This window comes from Rhinatrema bivittatum, chromosome 8 (genome assembly GCF_901001135.1).
Source record: "Rhinatrema bivittatum chromosome 8, aRhiBiv1.1, whole genome shotgun sequence".
NCBI classification, from domain to species: Eukaryota; Metazoa; Chordata; class Amphibia; order Gymnophiona; family Rhinatrematidae; genus Rhinatrema; species Rhinatrema bivittatum.
Window position 1 is genome coordinate 151,341,284 of NC_042622.1, and position 24,176 is coordinate 151,365,459.

The following is a 24,176-nucleotide window of genomic DNA, read 5'->3' on the forward strand; positions in this document are numbered from 1 at the left end:
TTACACGTCCAAACCTATCCCTCTTGCACAAGGTGCTCCCCAAGGTTCTTCCCTCTCCTCCACCCTTTTCAACATTTATCTCCTCCCCCTCTGTAACCTGCTTTCCAAGCTAGGCCTCCCGCACTTCATCTATGCCGACGATGTGCAAATCCTCATACCCATAATAGACACACTTCACAAAGCCTCAGAGACCTGGAACTCAACCCTATCGACCATTAACAACCTACTGACAAGCAACTTCCTTGCACTCAACACTGCCAAAACAGAGCTCCTGTTCATCACACCCCAAAACATATCCCCACCACTGCCACCTCCCAACATGTGCGTAGCCTCGGCTTCACTATAGATAACCACTTCACAAAACACCATTAATAACACAATCAAAGCCGGCTACTACAAACTTCACTCACTCAAAAAACTTAAACCACTCCTACACCTCAGTGACTTCCGCACCATTCTACAGGCTGAAGAAATATGTATTCTTTTAGTATGATTTTGCTATTATGATTTTTATAGTTATTTTATTTATTTTATGAAGAATGGTGATTTGTTTTTTCATTGTTGCACTGTATACAGAGTCTGGCTTGTTGCAGTTTGTATAAGTGCTTCTAGTTGTAGTTTATGGTTTCTTTATTTTGTATTTGGTGAAGGGATTCTGCTTGTGTGACCAAGGTGTGAGGCATTCTACTCACATGTAGTTTGTGTAGAGGTTTATAGCAGCCTGGCTTGTTCTGTTTTACTAATAGTGTTGTGTATTAGGACCTGCTGTAATATTTGCATTGTTGCCTTCTCATAGGTAGAATTGAGTGCTGGCATTTAGTGCTGTTTTGGTGTGGAACATTTACTATATTGTAATTGTAATTCTGTTTTGCTCTTGACTTTCTGAGGACCAAACGGACACTCAGTATGTTATAATAGATCTAATATCATATGAATTCCAAGTGTCTTTACAGGGTTTTCTGGTTGGCACCTCCTGACATTCAGGTGAGACCATAGGTCCAATACTGACGACCACAGTTTCTTTGATGGATTATAAATTTATCTTGGCCTTCAGAAACCATGAACAAACAGAATTACCATTACAATATAGTAAACAACCCTAACAAACTTATCTATGAAAAGGCAAATTGCACCTGGCCCTAGAACACCAATAAAAGCTCTCATTAGGAAACCAGGCTGCTATAGATCCCTACACAGAAATTAAATGCCAGCAAAATACCTCACCTCAGTCACATATGCAGAACACAGAGAGACCCTGACCAAATACAGAATAAAGAGATCAGAAAGTATAAACAGAAATGTGCTGAGAGAGGCTTGGTGGTGAAGGCTTTCGCCCTTTCCCTCCATAGCAGGATTCTGTTCCTGATCTTAGCCAGGGAGGGCTGAGCTCAGATAAAAGCTTTACCTAAAAAAAAAAAAAAGGAACCATTTTAGTGAGGATTCTTTCTACTGGGTCTTCCTCCTTGGCATTCAGCTTCTCCCACTCATGTCTCTAGGGAGTTCTGTGAGGTGTGGCGGCAGGTGGAGCAGCCTTTTGGCTTGGCCCTGCTCTCAAGCTTCTCTTTCCTGGCACGTGGTAGGCCGTGGTGGTTAATGTGTACGTTTTTGTGTGTCGACGATGCGCGTCTCCTTGTATGTCTAGATCTATGTCTTCTGTTGGTTGTGTATTGATGAGTGTTTTGTTTTTTCTGGATGCACATTTTGGGCGTTTAGTTGGGTATGCATCTTCACGTGTGAATCGAGCGCCTGCCAACCATGGTGTCAGCGGCAAAGAAGTCTAAGCTCTTAGCTAATTATGCTGCATGCCACATGAGGGCAATATGGCTGGAGCTTTCTGCAAGCCTGTTTCAGCGCTGCCTGGATGCATGTTGTGATTTGTCTTCTACTCATTTTACTGATGCTGGTCTATCCCCCCATGGTCTGAGGGGAGTGAGACCGGAGGCGACATGATGGGGAAATCCCCCTCCTTCAGTTGATCCACTTGCTGAGTCATCTTCAGGGGAGACTCTGTGTCAGGTTCAGGCCTAGTATGGAGCTGCCATCCTTTTCCTAAGTGGAATTCTTCCAGGGACTTGCAGACCTTTCTACAGGAGCATCCATCTGAGTCTGTGATACCTGCTACTTTATGTTCACATGCTGTGAGTTCCCCTGTGTCTGCCCCCACGGGCAAATGCCATGGTGCAGCATGTCCTGAAAATGTTTGAATGGATGTAGATCAGGATGACGCTGATGATGATTGTGGTGGATCCCCTATTGAAGGGGAGATTCCCCCAGATTTGGAGCCACATAGGACTCTTCTCTGTTTCTTTTACAGAGACGAGTTACCGAGGCTGATCTCTCAGACTTTGAAGACCCTCTGAGTGGCTGGGAGTGACTCTTCAGGTGTGTAGAAGAGGGTCCCCATATTGGTCACCCTATGCAAGGCTTCATGTTTCTTTCCCCTCCTGGATGTGATTCAAGAGTTAATTGGCCTTGAGTGGAATGCGCCAGAGATGAACTTTAAAGGGGGGGGGGGGCATGCCTTCACAGGTTTATGTCCCTTGGATCCGCAGGCCAGAGAGCAGTTGTGTTTCCCAAAGGTAAATGCTTCGGTGTGTTCTGTCACTAAGTGAACCACCATTCTGGTGGAAGGAGGAGCTGCTCTTAAGGATGCTCAGGATAGGATTGAGGCAATCCTTAGAGTACTTCAAATATACAGAAATAAAGAAAATATTATCCTTTAATACTTCCTGTTATTACCACCCAACTTCATCCTTGCATAATCATGCAGACTTATTTACCAAGAAGCTGGATCCAGAAATATATATCTGTCCCTTTTGATTAAAGCATAAGACTTTTACAGGGGAATTTTAAGAAGAAAGATGCACCCATGTTTATTTAAGATGTTTTACCCACCCTTCCAAAGTTCAGGGTGAGGTATAAAAAAACATCCACAAGTATAATAAAAAGGTACATAAATAGTAGTTTGTTGGAGAACAGCCATTGAAATAATATTAGCAGGGCCAATTACCAGTATTTAGATATAATTTGTTGTTCTAACTGGAGGAAGGCTTTCCTTCAAGCCTGAGTTTCTCAGAATAGAAGACTAGCATCTTTTGTCTACAAAGCAAGCTCCTTTTATACTTAGAGACTTGTTCTTCCAACAATACATTATCTGATTCTAAAACAAATGTAATTACCAATGTAGTTCTATTTGGTATATTACCATTTGATGATTGAAGAAATAATGAAAAATCTGAGCTAGAGACAGGGGCCAAAATATGAGGCTCCTTACTCAATATTGGATATCCTCCTCTTATTTGGCAAGTAAATTTTGGACCATGAAAAGATCTTATCTTTTGAAAATTGTAAATCTGTATCAAATTTTTAAAATAATTTCAATCCAAAAAGTAAATGCATTTTAGTAAAATTTAGCAAAGGAGGTTTTTAGATTTCAACCTATTTTCAAGTAACTTCAATATTCATTATCAGTATTATCCTTAGAGGATTGCAAAACAGCAGTTGTATTAGACTGAGATTCCAACATTCCCAACCTTTGGTCAATTTCTGATAGATTAGATGAAACACCAGTAGAAAAAGCACATAACTGAAACACAGTTTTCATCAAGGCATTTTCAGTTCTAGTTACAACTTGTCATATCTCCCTAGGAAAAATATTTGCAGGCTTTGATGGCTTGCTGCCCACTTCAACTCCCAGTGACTGTGGGGGCTGTATAGCATCTGGAATCAAGGTACGAGTAGTTCCTGGCAACGATCCACTAACCTCCTTTTTAGCCTGAACTGGAGATAAACCAGGAAGTGAGGTATCCATAGTAGTGGAAACATCTCGTGGGTCAGATGGTAAACCCTCAGGTGGAACTAAACTGGAGTCTAGAATAATTTCTAAAGACTCCTTATCCTGAGCCCCCAGCAGGGACTGAGGCATGGGTGGCAGAGAGCGCACTTCAGGACTTGAGGTTTCACTCATTTCAGAGCTACCTGCAATGGCAAATTGGCTCGAAATACATGAATCCGTGGGACCTCTTTGTGGGATGAGAAGATCTTCTTCCCTTTTCTCTTTTTTTTTTTTTTTTTTTCCCCATCCTACAGCAAAACTGCTGTAAGGGGCTCTGCAGCGCATTGAGATTTAAAGGCTCAGCATCTTGATGGCATCTGTGTCAGGCTGCCCTCCCCAATGCCAGATGTTGATATCTCTAGGAAGGGCCTCCAATGTAGCAGTTGACGTCAGGTAAAGAGATATCCCTGAAGTCCACCGCACGTTAGTGTTACTTCCTGGTAGTGCCTTTGGTGGAACAAACAGCGTTGGACAGACAGCTCTCCCTGAAGATGTCATAGCACACTGAGATTTAAATGCCTGGTGTCTTGATGACATCAGTACTGGGCTGTCTTCCCCAGTGCCTCATGGTGATACCACCAGGAAACAGCTCTCCCAGATAAAAAAATGAATTCCCAATGCAACAAGCTAATGCATCAGGAGTTTAAAAAAAAAAAAAAAAAAAAAAAGAGGGCATGTAGTCTGGAAAATGTGCATTCAGCGTAGGCCACATGCACATTTTAATTTGGAGGGAGGGAGAGGGGCATATGAGGTGGCAGTGACCTGGCAAATAGCTATAATTAAAGCTGGCTTTGAAGCTTGTGCTTCCAGCATTTTATGTGGAAACATTACCATTCCATATAAAACAAACTATAAAATCAAGTAATATAAAATATCATGATAGTAAAACCATACTCAGAATAAATACATCAATTAAAAACTCATACAAAATTTTTAAAATTTCCAAATACCAATATTTCAAAATGGAAAACATATCAAATAACATGCAATAATTAAAACAAATAAGGATTAAAAATCCCCCATCTCAATACCTGTGAACTCTTGATTTCCAGTCACCCTGAGATTATCACAAATTAATTGGGGGGGGGGGGGGGCACATAAACACACTGTCGTCCTCACACATTCTCTCTCCCCCCTCATATGTGCTCTCGCGCACACACACGTTCGTTATCTCTATTACTCTTTGGAACATAGAGGCAGCAGTAGTGTCTCACTCGTACATGCTGGCGCTTTCTCTGTCTCACCCACACACGTGCTCTCACATGCTCTCTCTCTCTCACGCACTTCTGCTCTTTCTCCCGGGAACATGGAGGCAGCAGCAGCCACCTCCTTGGACTCTCGCAGCATCTCTGTCACAAAGCTCTTGCACACAAGCTTGCTCTCTTTCCCAAACATACACAAACATGCAAACGCGCGCTCTCACTGTCTGTCTCTCTGGAACATGTAGGCAGCAGCCTTCTCCTTGGGCGTGCACAGCATCTTTCTCTCACATAGCCATGCTCTCATAAAGCGCTCTCTCTCCCCCATATATTCTATTTTTCTCTCTCAAACACTCACACTCTCTCCATCTGGAATGGGCAAGCAGCAGCAGCCACCTCCTTGGGCCCACATAGCTTCTTTCTCACACACAGTCATGCTTTCTCCCACACAAGCTCTCGCTCTCTCCCATATGTTCTTATATGTTCCTTATCTCGCTCTCTCTCTCCCTGGAATGTTCAGGCAACATCTTTCTCACACACAGCTATGTTCTCACACAAGCTGCTATTAAGTTCACTTAGAGAATAGCCACTGCCATTAGCAGCAGTAACATGGAATAGACTTAGTTTTTGGGTACTTGCCAGGTTCTTATGGCCTGGATTGGCCACTGTTGGAAACAGGATGCTGGGCTTGATGGACCCTTGGTCTGACCCAGTATGGAATTTTCTTATGTTCTTATGTTCTTAAGCTCCTCTCTCTCTCAAATGTTTTCATAAGCTCTCGCATACGCACATCTCTCTCCTTCTGCAATGTGCGACCCAGCCAGTGGGGCAGCTTCCTGACTTCCACTGCGTGAGCCAGATGCAGCAGCCTCCTTTCTTCATCTCAGGTCAGGCTGATGCGGCAGCCTTTGTTCTTTGGCCATGCAGCCTAGTCAACACGACAGCTGTCTGTTTGCTTTGCAGGAAGCCAAAGCAACAGCCACCTCTTTTTGGCTGTATGGTAATAGGGACCCTGCAGAGCACAGGTGGCTTCGACTCCCTCTGACAGCCTGTGATCCCAGAGAGTTGCAAAGCAGCACAGCACAGCAATGAGGACTGAAAAAGAAATTAGCGTGGCTGCAGAGACTTGGGGTATTGATCTTTAGACTTGGAGCACGAGCTCCATGTGCCTGGTGCTAACAAGGCCTCCTTTCTGATCTTCCATGGTAAGTTAGTTGGCTGCAGACCTTGGTGGCAACATAAAAACTATGGAGCATCCTCTTCAGGTGGCCATCTTTGGAGCCTGCTGAAAAGAAAATGAGAGAGAAAAAAAAGAATTGGTAACTTTTTTTTTTTTTTTCTTGGTTGGGGGATGAGTACATGGGCAAGAGTATAGAGAGAGAAGCTTGCCTTTTGAAGCTTGTATACTACAGTTTTATTGTACAATATTCCTTCATTTATTGTAATCTACTTCAAAGTTGTAGTTCTACAAAGATGGCAGGTCTGAGCTAATGCTAGAAAGGAGACATCACATTGCAAACCCAGTGCCATTCACAAAACCATCCAGTAAGTTAAATATGCTACTAGTCTCTGATTTACTTGAGAATTTGTTTTGTGACTGCAAACACTCATGTGGCAATATTGCAATGGTTAGCTGTGGCAGAGTGAGACAAAGATTGATAAAGCTCATAAAATAAGTTCATAGTAAGCCGTGTTATCTTCAGATAGCAAACAAGTTGAAAAAGTCACCTTCATTCAAAGTGAATTTTGGCTTGTGTGAAAGTGGTTGACCCTGACAGCTATGTGATCGTTGAATGATGTCATTTAGCTGTTAAGGTGCAGCCAGTTTCTGATTTGCCCTTGTCTGCTAACTAGTTTTAGTGCTATGTGAGACTCCGGAGATGTTTTATTACCCAAGTGAAAAGTTCCTTTTGTAAACCCTCAACCTTCAAACCCAAAAAGAAGCCATCTGAGGCCATCCCTAGATTTGCTGCTTTTGATCAGATACTTAGTAAAATCTGAATGCCTGGTACTAACTGGAGCTTGCCCAACTTCATATTAAGTGTTTTTTAGGGTATTTATCAGCAGTATATGCCATACTTTAAGAAATAAGAGATGGAGAGTGCACTTGAAATGGGCCCATGAGATCCTCAAATTTAGAAAGGGGCAATTGTTTCCAGAGATGATCAATAGCTCAGGAGTCTGTTTGCTCATCTTGTTTTTAATTAATATGTGTTCTGCCTAAGGATTTCATGTTCTGCAATTTCTGAAAGGGGAAGGGGTAGGAGTGGGTGGAAAAATCCAGAAGAGAAAGCCAGGTAAATGAAAAACATGTGTAGAAAGAGAGGCTGTAGTGGGCTCTGTGATGTGTAAACAACCTGGAGAGGCATAAGAACATAAGAAAATGCCATACTGGGTCAGACCAAGGGTCCATCAAGCCCAGCATCCTGTTTCCAACAGTGGCCAATCCAGGCCATAAGAACCTGGCAAGTACCCAAAAACTAAGTCTATTCCATGTAACCATTGCTAATGGCAGTGGCTATTCTCTAAGTGAACTTAATAGCAGGTAATGGACTTCTCCTCCAAGAACTTATCCAATCCTTTTTTAAACACAGCTATACTAACTGCATGAACCACATTCTCTGGCAACAAATTCCAGAGTTTAATTGTGCGTTGAGTAAAAAAGAACTTTCTCCGATTAGTTTTAAATGTGCCCCATACTAACTTCATGGAGTGTCCCCTAGTCTTTCTACTATCCGAAAGAGTAAATAACCGATTCACATCTACCCGTTCTAGACCTCTCATGATTTTAAACACCTCTATCATATCCCCCCTCAGTCGTCTCTTCTCCAGGCTGAAAAGTCGTAACCTCTTTAGTCTTTCCTCATAGGGGAGTTGTTCCATTCCCCTTATCATTTTGGTAGCCCTTCTCTGTACCTTTTCCATAGCAATTATATCTTTTTTGAGATGCGGCGACCAGAATTGTACACAGTATTCAAGGTGTGGTCTCACCATGGAGCGATACGGAGGCATTATGACATTTTCCGTTTTATTCATCATTCCTTTTCTAATAATTCCCAACATTCTGTTTGCTTTTTTGACTGCTGCAGGCAAAGGTTCTAGTGCTTTGTACAGGCTTTCTTTGGGTGTGGGGAGGTATATGAGTCTGAGGAAGGGGAATAATGGCACAGTCAGTGTATCTCAAAATATCTGGCAGGCAGAAGTCAGGGAATGCTCAAGCTGTCTCAAATTAACACTTCTCAGTTACACAAGATACAAAAGTTCACCATGGGCTTCTGTAGCTCCACTGTGGTATTCCTTGAGCTCTTCTCTCAAACAAAATTCCAATGTATATATTTCACATTGCATCTTGGGGAGGGCATGAGGAAATGCACTCTGGGGGGGGGGGGGGTGATGTTTCTCCTCTCCCACGCCCACTCCAAGTTTAAACAAGCTGAAATCCTCCTAGTTAGAGTTGGATTTGAACATCACTATTCATAGACCTGGGATATAATCAATCACAGTTGATTGTGTGCAGAATTTGCCTGGAGGTGCTAGGCACATTTTAAAATATGTATATAATGACAAACTTCTATCTTTTTAACATTGGCTGGATTGTCAGAAATTTTGATAATTTTAGATAATCCCAGCTACACTAGTTGAGTAGATTCTTCCATTCTGATGAGGTTTGAGTACTTTGTCTTTGGCTAGTTCCTGGGTCTGTCTTTACATTTAAAAAGCTCTCTATGTTTTAAGATAAAGAATTGCACAGTAAGCTGTGAACAAAAAGTTTTTAAAAGAACCTGTAGATGTACTTAAAGCTGGATTTGAGTTTTGTGCAAAAATACCTGGAAAATTGGTTTTTCCTGCAGCTAAGCAGGCTGAATTAGCCATGCTGTCTGGGGACGTCCTTCTGGGATGGCTGGATGGAGCTTAATCAAGCTTAGAGAGCTTTGCTTTGTGTTCGGCTGCACATCCTTTCCCATGCACCACCATCTTCTCCTCAGTTTCATTTCTTCTGTTCTGCTGAAGAAAAAAAAAAAAAGAGATCGCGATCATGCTGCCATGACCACCTGGCTTTAAATTCTGCCAGAGTAGCAAAATGTCGGCAATGGACGAGCACGACTATTGTTACTTGTGCTTCGGCCTGGATCACGACCAGGTGGCATGCTGTGACTGCGGCCGCATGTCCCCCCGGGCCCAGCGCCAGCATGTCGCCAAAATTGCCAGGCTGAGAGAAGGTAATTCGGGGTCCTATGCCCTTAGCTCAGAGAGCTTGTTGGCCCATTGCTCCCCATGGCCCCTCCTGGACTGCCCCAAAACTTCAGAAGGCCCCCTCTGTGGGACCGCCATCGGGGAAACCCCTCAGACTCAGCTCTCCCAGCTGGCGCAGTAGGCATCGGGAGACGCACCAATGCATCCAGCATAGAGCCCTATGTCCGGCGCGGAATCACTAACACACCTGCTTGATGTGTTGCACTGCCCCAGTGCGTCACTGTGCGTGAAGCACCACGCACCTCAAGCACAGTCGACTCAGGCGTCAAAATTGAAGTGCAAGGAGGATTTGTCGCACAACGCTTCAATGCACTGTCATAGTAAAACAACGGGCTCAACTCGGCATGACTCATCAGCACGAACGTCAACGCGAGCCCTCTCTGCACTACGCAGCTCGACGCAAAAAACACCTGCGTATCACAGGGATCCAAAATAATCCCAGGATCCAGCCCCAGCAGGAGATCCACAGGTGGGACTGGCGACAGTTTCAGTGAGGGTTCATGTCAGTGCGATTGCTGCCTGTCTATATCCAATCATCCCCTGGTCTCCCGCTTCATGAAGGGCATTCTATGACTGCAACCACTGTTACATAAGCTCCCTGTCACGTGGGATCTCAGCCTAGTTCTGGAGCAGCTAACGCTTTCGCCCTTCGAACCTCTGGAGACTACTCACATGCAATATCTCTCTTGGAAAGTTCTGTTCTTAGTTGCCCTGACCTCCACAAGAAGAGTCAGCAAGCTACAGGCGCTGGTTCACTACTCGCCATACCTGGAATTTCGTCACGACAAAGTGACATTACGGACTTGCACTTCATTCTTGCCCAAGATGGTCTCAGTTTTCCACATAAACCAAACTATCACCCGGCCGACTTTCTTCCCGAAGCCACACACAAACGAGGGGGAAGAGGCAGTGTCACACACTGGACTGCAAATGAGCCTTGGCCTACTATAAACGTAGAATGCACTCTGAGGCTAGAGCATCACAGTTGATCATTTCCTTCAACCCGAATGCTCTGGGTTTACCAGTCTCTGAGAACTATCTCAACTTGTATTTTTTGCAATGCCTTCAGTACTGTTACAGTAAAATCAGAGACTCTGGCCAATCTGCCAAAGGTGCATCAAGTAAGAGTGATGGCAGCATCAGTAGTCCATCTACGCAAGGTTCCAGTCATGGGCATATGCAATGCCGCCACATGGTCCTCACTCCACACTTCACTTTTTCCATTACTGTCTCGACCAGCAAGCAGCTGCTGATGCAGTGATGGGCGGGTCCATTCTCCAGTCCGGAACACAGTAAGGAGACTGTCCGCAGCTCTGGACCAGGTTGAAGCTGAGGTCTCACTCATTCTTGGGAACTACGCCATGTTGCGGCAAGGACCCATCTTATTGCACTTACAACTTTCAGCTGGGGACTCCCAGACAGCAAGGCTAATTCAGCCTGCTTATCAACGGGGGAAAAAAGCAAGTATGCTTACCGTAAACTGAGTTTTCTGTAGATAGCGGGATGAATTAGCTATGCTGACCCATCCGCCTTCCTAGACAGTCTCCATGCTTCGCAGACACGCTTTGAAATAGACTGAGGAGAAGATGGCATTATCTGGGGGAGGACATGCAGCCGTACACAGATCAAAGCTCTGTAAACTTGGTAGAGCTCTGCCGAGCTGTCCTGAAGACATCCCCAGACAGCATAGCTAACTCATCCTGCTATCTACGGAAAACACCATTTACGGTAAGAACACTTGCTTTTCTCCACACAGTTTTGATAGTTTAACCTAAGACTTTTGTTTCTAGCAATTTCTGGAAAGAAAATAGTTTTTCAACAGACTAGGGGGAGATAAAGGGATATGAAGAAAGGAAATATGTGAGTTTTAAATGGAATTAAGGAATCTTTGTAGGTTGGGGGTTACCTTTTTAATGGACTATCACAAGCTTTTGAGACCACACAGACCCCTTCAAACATCAAATAAAGTTAAGCAGTATACATTAATTGCAGGAGATTTTAATTTACACACTGGGAGTTTGGAATCAAAATTAACATACTTTTTACTACTTTATCTGATGGTAAGCTGACCCTGTTAATTATGGGGGCAAAGCATAGAGGAGGACATAAATTGAAACTTATTAGTTCTCCTGTATTATTTGAGCGAGGGTTAAAATTTTTAGGATCTTATAAAGTACCCTGGTATGATCATGTGGTATTATGGTTTGGGATGTACCCTTCTGTTGAATTATGTAAGGGGCAGTCAGGATAGAGGGTCGGTTGCATAGGGATAAGCTTGATAGGAAGGAGTTTGATGCGAGGATTATAAATATGGTGGAAAATTGGGTTGAGGGTTCTGCATCACAGATGTTTAAAAAAAAAATAAATCAAAAATGGGAGGAGGGGTTAAATTTTGTTTTTGGATGAATTGGTGCCTTGAAAACTTGTGAGATATAGCTCTAAGAAGAAATGGTATACTGAGGAACTTAGTGTATTAGAGAGAGAGAGACAAGACGATTGGAAAGAGTTTGGCGAAAATGGCCAACCCTTTTGATTAGAAGTAATTGGTGTAGAGCAGCAAATAAGTATCACAGATAAGTATAGGAGAAAAAGACGTTTTACAAGAGTGATAGTGCAACATGTAGGTGATCCTTAAATTTTGTATGATGTGGTAAAGAGCTGGTTAGGGAGAGATGTACATAGCAGGATGGATTTTAGTTTGCTGCCAAATGGAGAAGAGTTTTAAAATGTATTTTGTGAAGAAATTAGATAGTTTAAGGTTAGTGAAAACTTGGTGGATTTGGAGAGTGTGAGGGAGATAACATTCTGAGGAGTGATAGGGTAAGAGTGGAATTAATTGTTTGAAATCATTTGTAAAGTGGAGTTTAAATAGTTGCTTGTTCAAGTACGTTCCACTTTACTGTTGTTAAAGTCCACTGGTAACTACTCCATTTACCAGCCTTGATCCTCCAGCTCTCCTGCCTTTCCTCCTCTATCTCGCATTTTACTCCCAGTTCCTCGCACCCCTGTTATATGTAACTATTATTCTTTTCCATATTTCCCATGTTATTTGTAAACCGGTATGATATCTCTTGATGAATGTCGGCCAAAAAAAACCCTTAAATAAAATAAATAAAAAAATAAATAGAACCATGTTCTGCTGTTTTGGTTAAATCTTTCTTGGATAAAGGGTCACAGTGCTTGTTAGGGATTGATAATGCTATATTGATGGCAGGTGCAGTTCATAAGGATTTGTGTAGGATAGTTCTAACTCCATTGCTGAAGAAGGTTGGCATGGATATTATGAACTGCGCTAACTATAGACCAGTTGCATCCATCCCATTTATTGCAAAAATGATAAAGCAGTTACTTCTACAGTTGTCGGAATTTTAGAAGAGAAGGGGAAATTTAGACAAGTGACAGAGCTTTTTCTGGAAAGGACACAACAGAGACAATTGTAGTCTCTGTGTTGTGTGATATTTTTTGTAGATTGGATGGGGTGGTTCTAGTTTTCTTGGATTTAACATCCACATTTGATTTAGTAGATCATTCTTTCTTTGCTATTGCAGAGATGCTCTGATTTGGGAATTAGTGGTTGTTTTCATTCTTGAAAGGGAAACGTGTATCAAGCATGTGTAAATGGATTGTATCTACTGAAGTGCAATTTTCCATGTGGAGTTCCACAGGGTTCTCCACTACTATTTAATATCTTTTTTTTTTTTTTTTTTTTGTAGCTGCTGGGAGCTCTTGTGTTCTCTGGAGATATATATTTGGTTTTTCCTTTGAGTGTGATGTGAATAGTTCAATGCAGTAAATTGGTGATAAGTTTGAGACTATTGTTATTTGGTTAAGATCTAATGGGCTGGTAATAAACTCCTATTAAGACTGAAGTGCTTACAGTGGATAAGGTGGGAGACAACTCCCCTTTGCTGAGAGTTAAGATGGAATCTGTGCGGAAGATGAGGAATTTAGAAGTCATGTTGGAAACTAGTATGGAAGAGGGAGGCAGTGGTCTCTGCAGTAATACAGAAAATGTATGGATAGCTGTGAATGGTTTGTTAATTAAAATCTTTTTATTGGATGAAAATAGTTCCAGGAAGGTAGCATAGAGCTTAAATATGTCAAACTTTGATTATCGCAACACTCTTCTGGTGGGTTTATCCGTAAGACTAATGTGGAAACTTCAAATTTCCCAGAATGTGCTAGCTAGGATATTAAGGTGCTCGAAGCGCACCCCAGTGATTTAAATGTTGACAAGTTTGCATTGGCTGCCAGTAGTGGCCTGTGTATAGTTTAATATTTTGACTTTAACATTTAAGGTATTGCCAGGGGTGGCACCGATCTGTTTGAAGGAAAAGATAAGGTGATATAAACCCTTGGTGAGATGGAGCTTACTTTGTGGTCCCTACAGTTAAAAAGATGTGTAGGTTACAGTTGAGGTGCTACTACCGAAAATGCCCTTAACTGTGGATGATAATTTAAGGTTTAGAAAACACGTGAAACATGGCTGTTCCCAGGATCTGATGTGTCTTTTTAAAAAGGGCTACGGGTGATACTGTGAATTGGCAGCTAAGCGATTTTTTTTTTTTTAATTTATTTTAAGATTAAAAAAATCCCAAAAACTAAAGTGTTATGTTTTTATTCTGTTTTATTGTGTATTGTAAAACATTTTGATTGGTGCTGACCAAAAGGCGATATAGAAAATGTTTTGAATCAAATAAATTGCATGTTGAGGTTTGGGTATTGTAGAGCATTTGGTGACAAGTAATGTCTCTTTACAAATGTTTGCATGTGAGTCGTCAGCACTTCCTCCAAAATGAATGGGAATTAGAATTGGATGATCGTTTTACAGCTCAAGAATGCTGCCCCCCTCCTTAGCCCCCACACTTTTTCTGCCCACATAACTCTGAACTGTGATTACTCAAGGCTCGTCCCCCCCCCTCTGTCAACAGATGTACCTTTCAAGTTAGCCACACTGAATATTTATAGATACATGTGCTCTGGTGACCTAACCAACTTGTTTGCTTTCTGTGACCTAAAAAAAACCAAACAAAACCCCAAACCTGTTTGTGCATTTGCCAAGGGCACACATGGGGACCTTTCCTCTAGATCGGTGGTTCTCAGCCTTCTTTCTGTTGGGACACACCTGGCAAACAATGCTTACAGGCGTGACACGCTGAAAACATGACCATCATGGGGGCTAAATGTAAACATTATACTCTGCATCCACAGGAGCCTGCTTAGCATCTGTGACCCTCCACATCCTCTTCCCTGTGCTCCCTCTCTCTCTCGTTTCACTCTCTTTACCTCCTTCATCCCATCTCCCTGGCCTACCCAGCTACCCCTACCCCCTTTTTTTCCCACCTCTTCCTATTCAGCAGCCCCCACACTCCCTTCTCCATTCCACCTTCATCTTCACAGCATCACCAACCTCCTTTCCTCCACACCCCCCCCCCCCCCCATAGGGTGAAGAGAGATCATCATCAGCAACATCACTCCCAGACTCAGGAGAGGAAGATAAAGTTTGCGTCCCATCAGGCATAGAACAGCCGGAGCTGGCAATGTCTTGCTTTGATCTGGATGAAGGAGGAAACGGCCGCCCACTGGGCCAGAAAGAAGAGAAGGAAGTGAGAGTAGCCTCTCATCAAGCCCAATGTTACAAGTTAACCAATTCCCACCCGGGCTGATTAAGGAGGCAGCCATCTGCTGGCCCTGCGACTCACCAGTGTGTCCCGACACTCCTGTTGAGAATCACTGCTCTAGGATGGTTCAGACGATTTTTGCTTGGACTGGGGAAGGATGCCTTCAGTGGTGCCTGGGTCCCAGCAGGGGCTGCCCCCCCGCAGCAGAGCCTTTGATGGTAGCGCAGGTATTTTTGGAGTGTCTACACTTGCAAAGAGTTCTCGAATATTTACCTGGTGGGGATCGCCAGTCACACCATTTTGAAATCAGCCTGTAGTACAGGGTCCCTGCTATATATTTTGTGATAACCTACATTGGGCTCTGAAAATCCGTTCTTTAGCTACCTGCTCTGTGTTCATGCTTTATGCGTATTAATATGATACATGCACGAGCCTCTTCCAATCAACACAGCAGCCCCCCCCTCCCCCCACCCCGGCTCTGATTTTTCCCAAGATTCGTAAGAGTGCGGCAGCCAATCAGAAACTCTCAAAAGCTTTAAACCTTAGCATCTTAATAACAAACCAAATAAGAACAACAGATTGTAAGCCTTTGTAAAGTTTCTCAGTCAAGAATATTTAAACGGATCCCTTGTTCGGTGGGAAAGCGCCATTAACTGCATATGGTACCGCATGCAGGAATTTGTTGCCACTTTTGCCAGTACATTTTATTTTCTCGCTGATTTTAATACAAGATTCTGATTTTAAGTTTTATTTCACGCCTTGCTCTGCTGATCTTATCAGTGCCCAGGGAAGAGCTTGAAAAACTTGATTTTTGCCCAGGGCTAGTAATTGCTCTGTATTCTTGGCTCAGGAGTTTTTGCTTTTTCTTTACATCGAGTTGCGACACTGAGCAGGTCAGCGTGCGGAGCCGGTGTGGGAGGGAGATGTTTCCAGGGGGGTTAGCTTAAAAATTAGTTTTGGAACTTTTTCTGTAAAAGAAAAAAAAGGGGAAAAACTACAAGATTCTCTTCATTCATATTTGTAGGAATGTGGTTACTGTGTTTAATCTCCTAAAATATGTAGATTAGAAGGTCAGTTTAAAGATTTCAGGGAAGCTTGTACTGCTGCCTCTGTTGTGCCTGTTCTGTCGTGGAGCAGTGTGTGTGCGCGTATGAGGGAAGCTTGAACTGCACTGCCTGTGCTGTATCTGTTTTGTAATAGGGTAGCGAGTATGTGAGGAAAGCTTGCCCTACTGATGCCTGTGATGGGTAGTGTGTGTGTGCATGTGTGTTTTGTGTGAGAGAGAGAGAAGCTAGTTCAGCTAGTATTATGCTGTATCTGATCTCTGATGGGGCAGAGTGTGTGTGTGTAAAGGAAGCTGGCACTGCTACTGCCTGTGTTTACCTATTCTTGGGTGGTGCAGTATATGGGAAGCTGGCACTGCTGCTGCCCGAGCTGTACCTGTTCTCTAGATTAACTTTTTGGCACCTTTCATAACCCAAAATCTAATAGGAAGGAGGAAATCCAGTGTGGAGCAATTATGCTATCTTTTAGAGGCCTGATTTTTAAGGCTTAATTATTATAATTACAATTATAATTACAATTATAGAATTGTTGTTACTACCATAAAAAACTTGCTGAGCAGACTGGATGGACGTATATTGAGGACAGGGACCAGTAACTAACACCTCTCTTTCTTCTTTGTGAGTTTTGACTAGATTGTAAGTGCCACAGAGCAGGGATGGTTCCTTCTTTGTTTTTTTGTTTTTTTTTGTATAGTGTTGTGAATGTCTAGTAGTGCTAGACACTTATAATAGCAGTAGTAGTGCAGAGAACTGTTTAGGAGCTCAGAGCTGTGGAGCTGCTATTTACCCTTTCTCTTTGTTGATTGGGCATGCTCGCTAAGTTAGGCATGTGTTTACTTAATAATCAATCTGTTACAAAGTACAGGTACTTTTTCCTCTCTACTGTGAAACCAATTTAGGGAAAGGGGCTAGAGACCTTTCCGCCTGTGTGTGTCTAACATACCGTATATTGTTCGATAAGCGTCCATGCGACCAAGTTCTTTGGAGGAGCCCGACCCAAAGATCCTAGGCTCAAGATGTTTTCTTTCAAGGTATGCATTTCTTTCCTATTTAAATCTGATTGTTGAGGCATTTAATCAGTTCATAGCTCTGAAGGGAAGTGCTTGAGACCGAACAGGCGTGGCGTGATGAAGTAAAAAAAAAAAAAAACTAACCCAGCAAAATAAAACCTTCCCAAATTAGAATAAATGAGAAAAGCAAAACATTTTCTTAATCTTGATGTGCATGGATTCTGCAATGTGGTCTTTGGCAAGGAGAGGTCAGAGATGTTTGTTGTGGCATTTCCGATCTGCATGTTTTTCTCGCAGAGAGAATATGATGCTGCTGCATCTACACAGAGCCCTTGGCTGATACCTAACAGTAGAGATCAGTAATACATGCTGTGCTAAATATATAACGTGCTCTATCCATTGCCGGTCCCTCCACCTGGCATTCCATGCCTCCCAATCTCAGACAAGAACAATGCCCCCAGAAATTTAAGAAAAAACTCAAAACCTGGCTCTTCAAACAAGCCTTCCCTTAACCTTCTTATCTCAATCTCAACAATTATGTTACTTTCCTTCTTCTTAGCCCTTTCCAATATATTTGCCCTCTCCATTGGTTATGCCCTCACCACTGTTCATGTACGTTCCATTGTTTTGTAACTTCACAATTGATTTCCCCATCCTCTGTCAGCTTAATGCCATGTGATTATATTGTCATTTTATTGATATTTTATAGTTATATTGTTTTATTGTTGTTTTATTGTGTTTTCCTTTTATCTTGAAATTTAACTTGAAATGCCTTATTTCTGTAATTCCTCTGTTACTACTGCCCTAGTTTTTTTGTAATTCTTGTCCTGTTAACACGGTTCTATGTAAACCGGCATGATGTATCTTCGAATGTCGGTAGACAAAAAAAACAACCTATAAATAAATATAGCTAGTTCTGGTGTGCAAGCATGCTCACTTGAAGAGATGAAAATAATAAATGTGGAAAGATACAGGTTTTGAGTTGGTTTGAAAAGCAAAAAAGTGAATGCAGAAAGGCAAAACTTGTAGGTGTGTAAAGTTACTTGTTTCCCTGATGTGTGCATTCACGTTGAGGCTTTTTTTCTGTTTGCTGGAGAAGTTTTGAGATATTCACAACACCATGACAGAAATGTCTTACTTGATAATCCTATCAAAGTGGGATTTGTGCTTGATGGAAACATGCAGCATTGATTTGTGGCTTGCAGATAACTGGTGGTATCTAGGGGAATGGTTTTCTGTGAAGTTCCTGTTTCAGGTTCTGGGAGATTGTTTGTTTGTTTGCCACAGGAAGTAACATACTCTAAATGACAATTCCCAGGATGAATCACACAAGTTGCTCTTTTTGGGGCTATTACTTTTTCTGCTTTTACCTGTAAAATGTCTTGCTTTCTGCTAGATTGGAGGCAAGACTATACTTGTGGGATGCTAAACGCTTGAACATGAACATGAGATGGGCTGTCTGTCTTTGGTGGTCTTTGAAACCTGTCTCGAGGGCCACTAAATGGCCTGGCTTTCAGGGATAGTCAACATACATAAACTGACCATCAAGTAGAGCCAAAAATTATCAATATTATAATATTATCAATATTAATCATTGGAGGTAATTTCAAAATATTATTTGGTTGTATGTGTAAAGTTAGCATGTATGTGCATATTTCCTATTTTTAACCTGTTTGAACTAGAAAAAGAGCTTTTGGTATGGATATTGCTGAGGGGGAAATAAGATTCTATTAATACTTTGTCCCCAAATAAGGCTGTGGGACAGGATGGTTTCTCAGTGGAATTTTACTGGTCTTTTAAAGAGCTTTTGGCTCCTAAGCTTTGGGATTTATCCAATATTTTTTAAGCATGGGTTCCGTGAAGGGATCCTTTTGCAAAGCTTGCATTATTGTTTTGGAGAAGTCATGTAGAGACCTTCCTTTTGTTCAAAATTATCACCCAATGTCCCTTATCAATGTTGAATGCAAAATATCTGCAAAAATTCTTGCAGACTGATTGCTTAAAGTGATATGATCTCTGGTCAGTAAGGATCAGAATGGCTTTATTCCTGGAAGATTGACCTCTGATAATGCACGGTTGTTCTGTAATGTTGTTTCTATAACCAGTCACTTGGATGAGCACATGGTTGCCTTGTTGGACGCAAAGAAAGCCTTCAACAGGGTGGAAAGGGGATATTTATTCTCTGTGCTGGAATGGTTTGGATTTGGGCCTACTTTCATAAAGAGAGTGCAACTGTTTTATATACATCATCTATGGCAAGGTAGGTGATGACCAAAGTTCTGAAGTGTTTACTCTGCATAGGGGTACATGACAATGTTGTCCCTTTTCTCCACTACTTTTTAACTTAGCAATCACCAAGGATTCCAAGGCTATCCGTGCTGCGTGTGAGATTAAGGGATTGAGATTCAAAACAGATTGAATCAAAATTCTCTTTATGCGGTCGACATGTTAATGTTTTTCGCTGGATTTTATTTTCTCTGTTTGACATCATTGATCAGTTTTCAATGTTATCCAGCTGCAAGGTGAATTGGGCAAAAATCTGCTATACCACTTAAATGTTTTCTGATCTGACTTGGATGATTTCCCCCTCCATTGGGCTGTTCTTGCTATGTAATATCTTGGAATGTAGGTTGGGGTTATCCTGGAAGAGCCGACAGAAAGAAATGTGACCAGATTTACTACTGCTAATGAACTGGTCTCAAGATGGGTCCCCTTTATATCTGAAGTGGTGGAGCAGGATGGAAGATGATGGCTCCCAGGCATTTATGTATTTTAAGTTCAGATATGCCCACTCTTTATAAGCCATTGGAAACTCGGCTGGTTAAATTTCAATGGAAATCCCAACCACCTAGTATTGCTATGTCTAAATTGAAATTGCCATATCGGGTGGGGGGGTTGGCGGTCAACTTTCCTGATTTCAGCTTATACCATAAAGCTTCCATTTTGGGACAAGGATGTTGGTGGCTGGAAAGGGGGGGGGGGGGGGGGGCTTAGATCATATGAAAACTGTTTGGCTTCAATTGGAAGAAGTGATGGCGAATCCTTTTTGTTGAAATCCTTCTGTGGATATGTCTCATTCCTATGCCCAAAGAGATCTTTGAATCTTAAGTGCGACCCAATATGCCTTTTTTTCAATAATGCGTTAATCCTTTAAGCTTGTTTTCTAATAGAACTCCCATTTAGAATAATAGTAAGTTTGATTAATAAACGTATGATTTGCTGGAAAGCATGGTATGCAAAGGGTGTGTGGACCCTTGGGCAACTGATTGATGGGCATGCTTGGGAATCCCTTGCTCATATTCAGGCTGCTTGTGGTGTTAGTGACAGCAAATACTTTTACTGGATTCAACTATGACATTTTTCCTCCCTAAAACTTAGCGGGATTGTTGGATCATCTGGCTGTAGTTCCAGTTTGTCTGAATATCTCTTCTTCTACTAGGCAAGCTACTAATTCTTACAAACTTCTGAAATCCACAGTTGGGCCTCGGGTGTATTGACAGTGAAAAGATCTGGGGAAAAGAACTTGGGATGGAATTAGCCCAGAATGTATGGCAAAAGTTTAGGGGTAAAGCTGTTTGGGTAACCCTCTCTGTTTCCATTATCCAATCTCTCTATTTCATTGCTCATAAAGCAATTTGGACCCCAGCGGGTGTGGAAGTTTATCTGTGATTTTTCTCCATTTTCAAGAGCCACTATCTTTTCAAATTGTAATTTTTAAAATCTTTGGCTGTACAGTGTCTATTGGTAGGTAATGAGAAGAAGTTTGTTGCTTGTCTGTTGCATTAAAGCTGATACTGATTGGAAAGATACCACTGTTTTAGATGGCCATATGTGGTGTAGTACTGTATGCTTATTTGCTAAGTAAGAAAATGCTATGGAAATTAAGGGGAATTCTGTAATTTGTAAAACAATGTGGGAGGCTGTATCTCATTTTTCAGCATCTTGATTATATTTATTTCTCCTGTCTTGTCCTGAGGGTTTGAGGGTATCTTTCTGTTCTCAATTGTGTACTTTTGCTTGATATTTATAATGCTTGAAAATTAAATTTAATAAGCTTGACAAAAAAAAAAAGTCCAGGGCCTAGAAAATGGAGTTGTTGCATAACTCTCTAAAGAGCCGCTTCTGGTCCTCCTCTTGAGTGGAGTCTTATCTTTGATCCCTGAATAAATTTATAACTAGGTTTAGACAATGTAATGCGTGGCAAGGAAAAGATGGCATGGAAACCCTTCCAGTTAGTGGTAACAAATTTTCTTGGAAACAACAAGGCAGACAACTACAAGGAGTTGGTGGAAAACCACTTCAAGGCATACAAAAGCCTTGGCTGCAACATGTCAGTAAAGATACATTTTCTGCACGCTTATCTACATTTTATTTCTACCAAACTGTGGAGCAGTGAGCAATGAGCATTTATTTATTTATTTAACATTTCTTTTATACCGATATCCGTTCGCACATCGTATCGGTTCACAGTGAACAAAAAACCATTGGGCAGTGCCCGTACATTTAACATATAACAGATAACATAATATAATATGATGAACTAGGCAACATATAAATAAATTTTTGGGAGGAGCCCTTACATATAACAGGCATCATTGGGTACATATACATATAACATATAACATATATGTTATATGTATATATATATATATGTATATATATATATATATATATATAACAGCATGGCGAGTGACTTCACCAGAACATTACAGCAAAGGAATAATATGGGCATCCAGGACCTCACGTGCTCACATCCGCCCCTTTTACAAATCAAGACCACATACACCAAGGTTTGGGTTAACAGGGCCGCAGCTTTAATAAACACCAGGGAGGCCCGAGCCTCACAAATAACATGCATCATTTCCCAATGACATAACCTCTTGACCGTCCGTCGCTTCCCCAGCAAGACAGACGGCACCAGCCACCTGGCTCGTCCCTCCAGCCCTTACACAGAGTTCAGACCCCAGAGGACCCTGCTGAGCCACCCCCCCCCCATGGATAAAACGCCACCCCCCACCACGTGCATGTGACCTTGATCGAGAGACCCGCGGGACCCTCCCCTCCCTGCATCACGTGCCATCGCAGGAGACCCGAGGACCTCTCGCCTCACAGCCCCCCCCCTCCATCCCCCGATGATGCCAACTACGCGGAGAACCTGGACTGCCCTCGTAGCTCACAACTAACCACGGCAGCCCAAGCCGCACTCACCCGCTCGGCCCCGGACTCCGAGGCGCCCTGCGCCAGAACCGGCTCCATTCCTGCCGCCTCGACAGCGTCCCCAGGGACCCAAGCTGCTTCTTCAGACTCCATCTTGACCCAGCACGCACCTGCTCCTCCGCCGCCGAACTCCTCAGCAGGCTCAGCCCCTCCGATCGACTTACTTACAGCCGCCGCCGCTCCCCCACCACTTCCCGGCACTTAACTAAAGCTCTCAGGGAGCAAGCTGAACCGAAAGCCCGCAAAAGACAGCAAAGAACAGCCGGCTGCCCAGATGCTAACAAGCGACTGAGCCGGCGAATGCTACGCCAGGGCCCCCCACCTAGCCGCTGCTGACCTCATGCTGGCTGCCCAATCATGGCCAGCCAGCACAGCCATAGCTCCCTGAGGCTACCAATCCTGGGCGATCTGACCCCGGAGCCTGACCACTCCCACTCCTTGCCTTACCTCCCCCCCCCCCCCCCCCCCCCCCATTCTACCTAACTGTGCTCGGCCTGACCTTCTGCTGACCCTCCCGGCCTAACCCCCCCCCCCCTACTAACCGCCACAGGCCCGGGCTTGCTCCCATAGCGAGCCTGGGCCCATATTACCGTGGCTCCATTTGCCCTGATACCTTCCAAAACGGTATCAGGGCAAATGGAGCTCATCATTGCTTGCAGACTATTGCTGGACAGTGATGAAATTTTCCATTTAATGAAAACTAGAGACAAGTCGAGAAGAGCAGAGTAGCCACTGAATAAGGACTAAACTGTGTACATAGATATACATATGTTTTTGGTCTTTTGTTTCATATACATTTTATTTCCATAATCTTTTTGCTGATTAAATAAAATGTTTAAAAAAAATTAAAACATCCACAGCATGTACAGAGGCAGCATAATTTTACAACAGTCAGTGTGTCTGCAAACTTACATATGGCTAGAGGTAGTGACATATTTAACACATATATAAAAACAAAATGTCATTCTTAATACTGACACAATGGAGAGCCCAGTATGAAAACTGCTTAGCACTAATGGATAGATAAAAAAAAAATATTCGGAGATCTACTACTCACATGTATTATGTGTACCCCGATGAACCAGTGCCTAGACCAGCGATTCTTTATTTGGTGAGGGTCTGTATTCTACTATGTGACTGAGGTGAAGTAATCGGCTAGCATGTTGTTTTTGTGAAGGGATCTGCAGTAGTCCAGTTTCTTTTCCTATTTTCTATTCTGCCTTTCCCAGTGGGAGGGTGTACTGTGTTATAGGGAAGTGGTTCTCAACCTTTCATGACTACTGTACTTCTTTCAAGAGTTTTAGGTGTCTTGAGAAGCCCTAGGGTCACAAAAATACAAAATTCACAGCAATTACTATAGCTTCTATTTAAAATGATGTGCTAAGTGTTAACACACCAGAGCACACACTATTTAGTGTGCGTGTAAATTTACATACACAGTTATGCTTGCTCCTGTGGAGGCATAACTTTGTGATAGTTATTCACACACCTATGAATTTTCAAAGCAGATTTATGCACATAAATCCACTTTTTTAAAATTCTGTCTAAAGTGTATGAGTAACAGAGACCAGCACACTTTAGCCTTATACAGTTTGTTTGAAAATTACCCTCAAAAAATTTAAAGCATCACTTATGAAACAGGACAGCAGCTGCCCACTATTTAGAAATCTGTTAGGTGCACCCTACAGAATTACTTATCAATAAGAGTGCAACCTCCATGGCTCAGACCTGTATGCATAGTGCCCAGCCAAAAAAGCAGTTCTGGCTACACCACTGCTCCATGACCTCCCAAAATTTTATTCTTACAAAAATATTTTATTGCTTTTTTTTTCTTTTTCTATTTTGATTTAATTTGACTTAATTGTTAAAGATTTTTTTTTAATGTGCCTCTGGATTTTTTAAATGCTTAGCTACTGCTGTTGGCCAGCATTTCACTGTTATAGGTGCTTCAGGGAGATATCTAAAAAGCAAAGACA

At 42.4% G+C, this 24,176-nt stretch overlaps 1 protein-coding gene across 5 annotated transcripts in view; it reads left to right on the forward strand.

Moving 5' to 3' along the window:
- PC (pyruvate carboxylase) overlaps positions 1 to 24,176 on the forward strand; it is a 582,027-nt gene that overhangs the window by 31,541 nt on the left and 526,310 nt on the right. The window contains exon 3 of one of the 5 annotated variants that reach the window (XM_029611112.1): positions 2,315 to 2,382. The exons of 3 other annotated variants lie outside the window; for them this stretch is intronic. Coding sequence is in view for 1 of the 2 variants with exons in the window: in XM_029611107.1 (XP_029466967.1) it covers positions 16,990 to 17,004 (15 nt within the window). In the remaining variant the exon portion in view is untranslated. Of the gene's footprint in view, positions 1 to 2,314; positions 2,383 to 16,868; positions 17,005 to 24,176 lie in introns of those variants that run through there. One more of the 5 variants, XM_029611107.1, reaches the window with a different exon arrangement.